The sequence below is a fragment of the Gekko japonicus genome, unplaced genomic scaffold (genome assembly GCF_001447785.1).
Source record: "Gekko japonicus isolate JY-2015 unplaced genomic scaffold, Gekko_japonicus_V1.1 scaffold1318, whole genome shotgun sequence".
In the NCBI taxonomy this organism is placed as follows: domain Eukaryota; kingdom Metazoa; phylum Chordata; class Lepidosauria; order Squamata; family Gekkonidae; genus Gekko; species Gekko japonicus.
Genome location: NW_015159751.1, coordinates 238,790 through 250,837, shown reverse-complemented (window position 1 = coordinate 250,837; position 12,048 = coordinate 238,790). Strand labels below are relative to the sequence as shown.

At 43.1% G+C, this 12,048-nt stretch overlaps 1 protein-coding gene across 1 annotated transcript in view; it reads left to right on the top strand.

Moving 5' to 3' along the window:
* Nucleotides 1–12,048, top strand: part of EPHA6 (EPH receptor A6) — a 352,339-nt gene that overhangs the window by 239,652 nt on the left and 100,639 nt on the right. Inside the window, exon 10 of the mRNA XM_015405688.1 lies at nt 5,645–5,706. Within this exon, the coding sequence (XP_015261174.1) occupies nt 5,645–5,706 (62 nt within the window). The remainder of the gene's footprint in view (nt 1–5,644; nt 5,707–12,048) is intronic.

Sequence of the window (12,048 nt, the reverse complement as noted above, 5' to 3'; positions counted from 1 at the left end):
CACTTTCTGCAGTCCATGTCCCTGGTCCAGCAGCTCTCTCTCGGGTGTTTCCCGCCACAGCCGGTGCATGGTGGGTTGGTTGCAGTCTTCGCTGGGGTCCGCTTGTCCGCCTTTCGGCCGATGGCGCAGACTTCCTCATGCGCACAATCGCCTTCCACATCGGCCCCCTGGTGGTGGACACGCAGCTCTGTGTTGGCTAAACGCTGTCTCACCTCTCGGTGCTCGCTTCGAGGTGGAACCCGAACCTCAGCAGGTAAGCGTCCCAGTCCTCGGTCATTGGTTCGAATGCCTCGAACTTCGGGCTATTGGCCATAGCTGCAATCGCTGCCACCGGCTCTGGTGGTGCCTGTTGCGGCTCTGCCACGGCGAGTTGCTGCTCGCTGTTGTCCGTCGTGGGGTTGGGACCAGCGGGGCTGCCTACCCGCACTAGAATCCCATCCTCGTCGCCAATTGTTAAGTCTGCGCTCAACAAAATAGCCAGAGAGTGATTCAGCAACACTCAGGTTTATTTCAGCTCGACGATCAACTTCTCTGACACGGTACAACTTCTCTGATAGCCCGAACTCCCATCAGCTTTCCATTGCAGCTTGTTCAGTATTTAAACATTCCGGTCTAATATAGCCACGCCTACTATACAGATAAACAACCTATCAGGTTGAGACAATAAGGACCAATCAGAGTCTTTCCCGCTTATATACATTTGAATCCGATTGGACGCAGTAGTCTTGAACTTCAATCCCTGTTCAAGACGAAGCTTAACATTGCTTCCCTATGAGATGATTCACAATCATCTTAATGCATTCTAGGCAGCATAGAATACATTACACCACTACTCTGAATTTTCCTTACAGAAGCATCACTGTTAAATGCAAATTTGACATTTTTACTATTGACTACTTTAATCCCCAGCTCACTCAGACTGAAGAAGCTAGCAAGGGTCTGCAATAGAAGTTTCTAGGGATGAGAAATGGAGACAGGAGACTGTGTAGACTCTGAATTTTCCTTACAGAAGCATCACTGTTAAATGCAAATTTGACATTTTTACTATTGACTACTTTAATCCCCAGCTCACTCAGACTGAAGAAGCTAGCAAGGGTCTGCAATAGAAGTTTCTAGGGATGAGAAATGGAGACAGGAGACTTTGCGTAGAATGGGAGACAGTTTTCAACCATCACACATTTTAATTTGTGAATAAAGTCCTTGATTTAAGCACCTGCAGCAGGAGGGAAACAGAAGCTCAGCATAGATCTTAAACAGCTGGCAGGCATATTCGGATAACATTCAGCAATTATTTATTCAGCAATTATTTATGCTACAGTAAATTTGTCAGGCGTTAGGTACTATAAAACTCATTTTTGTTTATAAGAATGGAAAGTAATTGTAACACTGATTCTGCCATGGCATTTTAATTATATTAAAATAATTAATAGGTGCTATGAACTTAAAGTTAAAAGAAACGTAAAGGAAAATATTATCCTATTTATTTTTATTTATTTATTTATTTTTATTTCTAGCCCTCCCTCCCTGGCACAGGAGGGCTCAGGGTAGGCTTGCCAAGTCCCCCCGGTGGCGGATGAGGCTCCGGGGGGAACCCCACCCCCAAAGCCCGTGATGTGCCCAGCGTCAGCACGTCACCCAGACGCTGGGTGTGCTGGGGGCGGGGCCATGGTCATCCGAGGAAAAACTCTATGTTTTCCCGGAATGGGGCTGGAGTCCCCCGCTGTACATACAGCGGGGACTTGGCAACCCTAGCTCAGGGCAGGTTACATGAATGCATATAAAACAGAAATCACAATAAAACAATTAACCATGCATAACAATCAATTAGCCTATATAAAATCAGTTCACCCTAAATCATTAGATGGCAATCTGTAGCTCAAGTAACAACTACTTCCAGCACTCTATGTCTGTGTGCCCATAGATGATAAAATACTAAAGCAAGTGGGTGTGCAAGAAGAAAACAGAAAGAGGTAGGACAGGGGTGGTAGACCAGGGGAGACCAATACAGATGGAATTCCGTTGCCTCAGTCATAGGCCTGGTGGAACATCTCTGTTTTGCAGGCCCAGTGGAACTGTATTGTCCTGCAGGGCCCGGATATCATTTGGGAGACTGTTCCACCAGGCTGGCACCAGACCTGAAAAACCTCTGGCTCTGATTGAGGCTAAGCAGATATCTTTTGTGCTAGGGGTCACCAAAAATGTTGGTCCATAGAGCATAAAGCTCTTTGAGGGACATACTGAGAGAGATGGTCCTGCAGATACGTTGATCCCAGACCGCATAGGTACTAAGTATCTGTAGGCTATTTTCCTTGAATCCATGTTGTGTTGTTTAGGAACTAATGAAAAGCAGGTCCCTAAACTGTACCTTGCTTGGGATAACAAAAGTGGCCGTGTTTAATAAGAATTCTCATTACTAGCATCACTGATAAGTAGGCAGCAAAAACCTTCTATATTGGTCAAAGAATCCGGCCTTTGGCCTTTGTTTGGTCAAACAATCAACCCTCTGTTGTTCCTCAACAGAATGGAATAATATTTAGAAAAAGAAATCTGCTGTAGATCTAATAATAAAATAATAATGCCATTTTGTAAGGGTATGACATAGTTATATATGAATACTGTGTGCAACTCCAGTCATACCATATCTATATATCTGTTGGCAGAAATATTAAAAAACAGCAATAACAGGAAAATATAGACAAGGTTCTTCAAATGTAGACAGTTTCTTTATTCCTTTATGTGACATTCATTCCAAAAACTAATATAGGCATTCCCGCAAAATGTATTTGCTATTTTATTATTTCCAGACTTGCATGCAAGATGAATCATTACAGTAGTTCTGCATATATTATTCACTACTTTGCATTATTAGCATTACCCAAATAATATCTGATGGGATGCCCTGATTAGCATGTAAATTGGACCATTTCTCCTAGGTAGAGTGATGGGTTACTCCAGGATGCAAACAGTGAAAGGCTTATCAAGTAAATACAGAAGTTAAAATTAGTACAAAGATGACTTAAATATATCTATTACAAACATGGAATATTAATTATATAGTCAAGCATAATGTACATCATATTGCAAAATGAGAACTGGAAAGAATGAAATAATCAAGCAGAATAATGCTTAGAATAACTGTAGGTATCATTAGATACCTTTATGTTGTACAAGGCCAATTTGCATATTTATGTTCATTACTTCATGGGCTGGTTTGACCAAAATCCCAGCCCTGTATACTGGAGAACAAGAGATAGGAGAAGCATGCCTTACTTACCCATCTACGAAGTGCAATTTGCCATCAACACATCTGTGGGCTCTGTAGATGTAGTTCAAGCCTAGATTTAAAGTATGATTTCAACAGTGCCTATATTAGCTAATGTACACCAAATTGGATGATATGCAATATAAGGATCCTGCAGCTATTTGAACTGCACCTGGTACAATGAGTAGGTAGAGAGAAAAGACACACACCACCTCTTCTCCCACTCTCCATCAGGTACTTGCCTGACCTATCATCTGAACTAACGCTTTGTAGTTCATCCATATATGTGTAATGTTTGTTTTAAAATGCATTGTCCCTGAGCTGACTTCGTGTGATATGAAAGTTTTGGTGATTAATCTATGATGGCCGAAAAGAATCATTTGTTGCTACATTCAACAAATGACGAGTAAGCAAGTGTGAACCAATTTATAGAGAATTTAGGATGCATACTTCATCTTAAATATGCATACAACTTCATTGGATTCAAAATGGATTGTGATTAAAGAAGCCAAGCACATCCTTGCGTGCTGTGCTTTAGATAGAATAGTAGCAGATGTACACAGATGACTTATTTACACACAGAGAGCTTAAAATGTGGAATTCACTGCCAGGGGATGTAATTATGGCCACGGGAATAGACAACTTTAAAAGGGAGTAAGATAGATTTATAGAAAGTGATCAATGGCTACTAGCCATGGTAACCGAGGGAAACCTCCACATTCAGAGGCACTAAACCTCTGAATCCCAGAGCCAGGAGGCAACATCAGAGGAAGGTTTCAGCCTCCATGCACTGTTGTTGGCCCTCCAGAGGAACTGGTTGCCCACTGTGTGAGACAGGATGCTGGACTAGACGGACCATTGGTCTGATCCAGCAAGGCTGTTCTTATGAAGAGAAAATATTCTTTTTACAGACTACAAATCCTAGGAGGTTAGCAGATGCACACAAAATCCTCAGCTTTAGAGAAAAACCTAACATATTGATGTAATTAAATAATTTTTCAGGATGAGGAGATTCTGAATTCCAAATTGAGAAATAAGTAAACAAGCCCATTCTATATTCAGTGATTGCCATAAGGGCTACTATGGTTAGGGTTGGCAGTCCCCAGGTGGCGGCAGGTGATCCCTCAATTTTGGGGGCTCCTGCCAGCCACCAGCCAGGTGGCCAGTGAGGAGGAGCCCTGCCCCAAACCCCACCCCCAACAGTGGTCACCGCAGCCACCCTTCTCCCTCCTCTCCTGCCAAACGGCCCTTCAGCTGATCAGTGGGAACATGTGGCCCACCAATCAGCTGGAAGGCCCTTTACATCTTGCAGGAGGGGGGAGAGAGGGTCAGCCACTGGCCACATGCCTGCACTCCAAGTGAGAAATTCACTGCTTGGAATTCAGGCACATGGGCCCCCACTCTCCAAAAGAATAAAAAGGGTCCATTTAAATGCTTTTGGAGAGTGGAGGCCATGTGCACCTGAATCACCACTTGGGATTTCAGGCACATGCAGCCTCCACTCTCCAAAAATATTTAAAGGGGCCCTTTAAATTACCTTGGAGAGCGGGGACTGCACAGGCCTGAATCTCAAGTGGTGAGAGCAGGGGCAAGTGCCTGAATTCCAAACAATGAATTTGTTGCTTGGGATTCAGGCACATCCCCAGTGTAATGATGTCACTTCTGAGTCATCACATTGGGGACATCCCCTCCCCCTCCAGGAATGATTCCCAAAGTTCCCCACTGGGGAGGAAGCAGGACCTGGCAACGCTAACTATGGTCTAACAGACAGAGATCTGGACATGGAATTAAATCGATCTGAGCAATGGTTTGTTTTTGATGTGTTCAACCCCACTAATATTCTCTCATGTGGTAACTTTTAGCATTTCCATAAGTTGGCTATCTCACATATAAATGGTTTGCTGGGGTGGGTGGGTTTAAAGCATAGTAAGGTTTAGAGACCATAGATCCCTGAACACAGTGAGAAGACTGGCACCAGCTACAAGATGTGTTCTGTGTGAAAGAAAGGACAGCCTGAAATAAATACTGACCACCTTTGGCCTAGTGTACACACATAGCAAACATTCACGTCCAGCATCCCAAGAAACCATTTTGAGTACACAGCACTTTGTGGGATAGCATGGCCATAAATATTAGATTCTGACTTAACCCATTTAATTAAAAAGCAAAGTAAAATAAATGCCTTCAGTTAATCTGCCAACATGATCAGAGGAAATACAGCTCTGAAATAATAGAACAATGAGGTACATTTTCACTACAGAGGAGGATTGTAAAATGAGCAACATACTTTACTAATGCAAATAATCTTTTTGTAACAGCTGGAGGTATAACAAACCCTTAATATACCCATAATCCTAATGCATTCCTTTGCTGTCTTTGCAGGCAGACCAGTAATGATTGTGGTTGAATACATGGAGAATGGATCCCTTGACTCCTTTCTACGGGTGAGGTGTCATTTTCTCAGGATATTTGAATATGAAGCCATTCTGAGTAAAGATTCTAAATCCTTCATCATAAATTAATTTTTACATAATGTTATTCATGGATTTTTAGTTGAAGAGAAGCATTTCCCCAGGGTGCAGTTCTTAGGTGCAGTGATACATTAGAGCACAGCCAGGAAAAAAAAGATTTAAACTTAACAATGTAATTGATTTCTTCTACAAGATCAGTTCCTATATTTAGTAAAATGTATTTGAAATGGTGTTATTGTTACAAAAATGACAAATTGAAATGCAAATGGTTTGCTGCATGGAAACTGCTTATTTTACTTAGTCGTTTTTTTAAATGATTTTTGGTGAGGAAGGCCTTAGGGAAGTATGCTTAAATTGGGTAATTGATTTGTAATTATTTATGGTTACTTGCATTTAACAAATTGTGTGAAGTGGCTTGACAACAGCCTACATCCATTTAAGGTCAGGTGTTGAATCTCTGTGAATAAGAGCCAAAAGAACAGACTGAAGGGCAACAGTCTTGGATATTAATATCAGAACTGTAACCCCTTCGCAGCAAATAGCAAATACCTTGATCTTTTCTATATGGATAACTGCAACTGGTCTAACAGTGAAAGCTAGATTGGCATTATGTGGGAGGTGGGTATGACAAGGTTGTCCTGTTATATTTCCAGTGTTATTACAGTTCTCTTTATAACCAGAGGTGTTCAAAATCTGCCAGTTTCTCTTAAACTCATATTGCTAGGCAGGAAGCTGATTATTCAACAAGCTGTTCAGCTGTTCATGCGTGTTTGGCTTGAACAGAAAACTTGTTGCTGCCTTCCACCCTTGCAAGAACACAGAGATAAGAACAAAACCCTACTTTCAACTTCTGATTCCCCCTGCCAGCTTGGATCTGGGGTCATACGGAGAAGCTTTGGAAGTGTAAAACCCATCAAAGCTGATCTCCCCCATCAGTGAAGATTCTGGTTCCGTTCTCCCTTCTTCCTACATCTCAGCCTTGCAAGGACACAGGGGGAAGTGTGGAGAAGAAAATCAGAACCAAAAGTAGGCTTCCGTTGAGGGTACTACTGTTCTCCTCTTCAAGCTTCTTGCTGTGTCCCTGCAAGGCTGGAAGGTAGTAAGAAACTGGAATGGGGGAAACAGAAACAATTCCTTCTGTTCTTATCTGCCCAACCCAAACTTCTTACTGTACCTCAGCCTTGCAGGGACACCATAAGAAACATGGGGAACAGAAAACTGAGTGTATGTTGCCCACCCAAACTCCCTCCAAACTTCCCAGCAAAGCTGGGACACAGTGAATTTGGAGATTAGAAGGAACCAGCAGCATGGGGTTGGGAGATCAGAAGCCAACTTCCAGCTGATCCCTGATCAGAGCTTCTGTATATCTTCTTATCTCCTTAAATCATACATTTTTCAAGGGTTGTGGAACAGAACCCCACTCCCAGCTGGTCCCCTAATCCCCAATGGTCTGGAAGTGGGTCCAGAAAATGGCAATTTGTCTGAGATGTGCTGTGATTTAGAATTTTTGCCTGGGGGGAGAGGAACCCACTCCCTGTTGATGAGGGAGATCTGAGTCCTCCTGATCTCCTCCAGGAAATATTGCTGTATCCTAACAAGGCTGGAACAAAAAAAAATCTTTGAGAGCAGAAGCCATCCTCTCCATCTCCTCCTGACAATCTTTCTTGCAGGATGATCCCCATGATCAGCTGGGAGTGAGCTTCTGATCTTCCTACCAAAAAACCCCTTCACTGCTTCCTATACTGACATGCAAAACATGTAGCTATACCACTGAGCCAAAAATAAAAGAATAAACAGACTTACTACCTTCTAGAACATTGTTGCTGTCATTGAAGTATACAAATGCAAATGGCTGATAGATTATTTTAGTGTATCTGTAGGACTGGTAGCACTTTATGATTATTTTTATAAATGCTTTGTTTTTAGCTGTTTTAATTTTTATGTAAGCCACCCTGAGCCTGCCTTGGTCGGGAGGGGAGGGTATAAATCAAATAAATAAATAAATAAATATTTTTAAAACAAAATTGAAAAAGATTCGCAACCTAGACTGACACTCTAACCACTACACTACAATTGCTTGTATTTATTAATGCACACTTAGGTGACAAAAAAGCAGGGCTGCCAGGGGGTGCTGAGAATACAAATTCAAGGGACCCAAGTCAGCTTAAGGTCCTGTGAAACCAGAGTCACACTGCATTCTAATTTACTTTTTACTTTTAATTTTAATGCTGTTCTGCACTGTAGCCACTAGGTGCACAGGGAAGGTGGAGCACAATAAACAACAGTAGCTCTATCTGCTTTCACCTTTTACTACAAAAAGGCTTAAGCAAGCACTTGCCTGTCATGGGATACTGCTAAATCCATCAACCAAACTAGCACTGGAGAAAGGGGAAGACCATCAAGCAAAGCTAATGGCTGTTACATTAGCTGCCAGGGGAAAACAAGTCTAGCAGTCTGTTTGTTTCTTCCTTTCCTTATACTCAGTTCCATAGTTTGTCTGTTCATCCAAATCTTGCAAAGGAATAGCTCTGTTATTGTGTTCTAGCAAAATAAATACAACTTGTCCTTCTCTTCTCCTTAAATTCTCGTTCTCTTTTCTACACATTTATTTATTTATTATTTGTATTTATAGCCCGCCTATCCCACAAGCAGACTCAGGGCAGGTAACATCATGTCAATAATACAATAAATACAGTTAAAAATTTAAAACACAGTAATAGACATAAAAGCAAGGTCACAGTTCAAACAAAGTCAACTGGCTGTGAGAGGTTGCCTGGCATATTGATAGGCGGGTGACAACAACCTCAGGGAGGCCATACACAGACACCTGCTGCCTCAGCCAACAGCCTGGCAGAACAGCTCCATCTTGCAGACCTTGTGGAATTGAATAAGATTCCTCAGGGCCCTGATCTCAACAGGGAGCATGTTCTACCAGGCAGGGGCTAGGACAGAAAAAGCCCTGGCCCTGGTCGAGGCAGAATGGACGTCCTTCAGGCCAGGTACAACAGGCGATGTTAGTCCATAGAGCATAACGCTCTTTGGGGTGTGTATAGGAAGAGGCGGTCCCTCAGATATGTTGGTCCCAGGCCGTAAAAGGCTTTAAATGTTATTACCAACATCTTGAAGCGAATCCAGAATTTAACTGGCAACCAATGCAATTGGTGAAGCACCTGCCGAATGTGAGCCCACATAGGTAATTTTCTCCTCTTTCATTTTGCTTTCTTCCTTTCATAAACTGCCTGAATTTCTTTCTCATCCTACTTTCTAATTCCCCCCCTTTACTTTCAAGTATTGATGATAACTCCTTCTCATCCCTACACTGTTCAACAACTTAGAAAGTACTTAATAGTAGTAGTATAGCAACAAACCTATTTTAATGTTATGAACAGAAAGGGGGTCAAGATAGTATTTCCCCATGATCTATCAAATTTATTTTAATTTTATTAATTTTATTTGTTCAATTGATATCCCGCCCTCTCTGCCAAGGCAGGCTCAGGGCGGCTTACATACATACATACACACACACACACACACACAATTAAAATTATTCATAAAAGTGCCATAACAGTTAAATATTAGTTATCTTAAAGTACTGGAACATTATTCTAATAAAGTGCATGAACAGAAGTTTCAAAGTAGTAAAAGAATGCTTTCTGCCACTCAATCTCAGTACTTCTCATCCAGCACCAGTACATAACCCATTTCGCTCTTGCTTTTGTTTTAGAAAAATGTACAAAGGTAAACTGAAATAGATTTCTTACTAATTTAATTTCTGAAGATGTTTTGTAAAATTAAGTTTTTGTGAAAGAGAACCCACTTCCTCAGATGTAAGGAGTTTCCCATATTGGTAAACCTATGGATGCATGTAATACAAAATTACAAAATTAAACACATATTGAGAGGCACAGAGTGTGCTAATTCAGGAGTAGCTTGGCTGGAAAGAAGAAGGAAAGCTGCTCCTGCTTCTTTTACACAATTATGATGGCCTCTATAAATGCTAGCGGCTTGCCGTAGTAGTTTTTATACTGAATGAGCACTTCTGAATGAGCTGAATGAGCACTGAATGCCAAAGAGTTTTAACAATACTTGATGAAGTAAGAGCAATAGTAATCATCCTTTTTTTGATGAGCTGTAGATTTATAACAAATGTCATATCCCATCTCGCTTCCCAATGAGGACCCATACAGCTTCCATTGTTTCCTGTCCTCCATTTTATCCCCACAGTAACCCTGTCAGGTAGGTAGGGTTGAGAGTGTGCCATGCAGCAAACGTCCATGGCAGACTGGGGATTTATTACAGTCACATAGCATGTGGCTTAAAAGCTCTTGGTTATGTATTGCCTATTATGGAGATAACCTGGGCCAAGATATTCCCTTCATTTTTGGTACTGGAACTCCCATGATCATCCTTATGCTGGTGGCCAATTTTGAGACTCCTGGCTTCATTTTCTGATGAGTTATGCCTACCATAAATGGACAGAAAGATGTCAGACACAGGAATCCTTTATAATTATAGATGCATAGTATCAGCAAGCCAAGTGATTTTTTTCTGTGAGATATTTGTTTGAATCAGGGTCATGTGGAGGGGGCAGATGGAATCTTTGTGAAGGGTCCCATGGTGGCTCGCTTCAGCCCTGCATAAAAGACTTAGAAAGTACTATTAAAGTAAGCAGAAATCCAATATCAGCCAAGTGAAGTACAAAGAACAGAATGATAATTTTGGCCTGTTCTAAAGAAGGAAAACTATAGAGACTAATGGCTAAAATCAGCTGAAAGAAGCCTGAATATAAACTATTAAAGAAGAGTTTATATTCCCCTTGCCCAGCTTGCCCGGAGGTGTGGGCTTGGGTGTCATCAATATGCTGATGATACCCAGCTGTATCTGATGTTGGACGGCCAGTCAGACTCTGGTCCTGATGACCTTTCGCGGGCGTTGCAAGCTGTGGCTGGTTGGCTCAGACTGAGTCGGTTGAAATTAAACCCAGCAAAGACGGAGGTCCTGGGCCTGTGTCGGACTGGCCGAGAGTTGGGGCACCCGCTCCCGTCCTTCGGTGGGGTACCATTGGTGCCTGTGCGGGAGGTTAGGAGTTTGGGTGTGCTCCTGGACCCATTGTTAACGATGGAAGCCCAGGTGGCAGCCACTGCCAAGTCAGCCTTTTACCATCTGCGGCTGGCTCGGAAGTTGGTTCCCTACCTCGACCGCAAAGACCTGGCCACTGTGATCCATGCGATGGTCACCTCGAGGCTGGACTACTGTAACGCTCTCTACTTAGGGCTGCCTCTGTCGCAAATCCAGAAGCTGCGGCTAGTGCAGAATGCTGCAGCCAGGCTGTTGATGGGCCTTTCCAGGCGAGACCACATCAGGCGAGTGCTGGAAGCACTGCACTGGCTGCCAATAGCATACTGGATTCGCTTCAAAGTGCTGGTGCTTACCTTTAAAGCCCTGAATGGCCAGGGTCCGGCCTACCTAAGGAACCTCTTCTTCCCATACATACCCTCAAGAGCACTGTGATCGGGGAATATCCACCGCCTGGTGGTACCAGGCCCCCGAAGTGTGAAGCTTGCCCAAACAAAGGCTAGGGCATTTTCGGTGGCGGCTCCTACCTGGTGGAACAAGCTCCTGGAGGAGATCCGGGCCCTGTGGGACCTTGTGCAGTTCCGCAGGGCCTGTAAGACGAAGCTCTTCCGCCAGGCCTTTGAGGAGGAGCCGCCGCCACCACTATTCCACCATTGAGAGTCCATCATTCATCTTCCCCATTATTGGAGAGGTAGATGCCGCCCGTGAGCTGGGAAATATTACTCCTGGTGCTCATGCTATTAAGAAAATTGGCCGCCAATGTGGGATGTTGTACATCTTGGTCTTTTATATGACTTATTGTAGCACTGAATTTTATTGTATGTAATACTGTTTTATTGTTTTAAATTTTTTAACTCGGCATGGCCGTCTGTTAGCCGCCCTGAGCTACCGGATAGGGCGGGGTATAAATCCCAAAATAAATAAATAAATAAATAAATTTATGACACAAAAGCGATTTGGTGAGACTTCCGGTTGATGGTGGCATGCTCACGGACTCACCTCCCGGACCTCCCGGAGCCTGGGGAAGGGCACCTGGCCAAGGAGCTTTGAGGGGGTAGCCTCTTCTCTGGCCGAATGCCAGGGAATTGAGGTTCCCCCTTGCTCCAGTGGTCTGTCCAGCCGAGAGACCTGATGGTACAGGTGAAGCTAGCCGGATCAAGTTCAGGAGATCAGGTGTTTGAAATGATGAATGAAGAGGGGTCGGAAGACCAACTATGAACGTGAGTCAAATGAGAACTG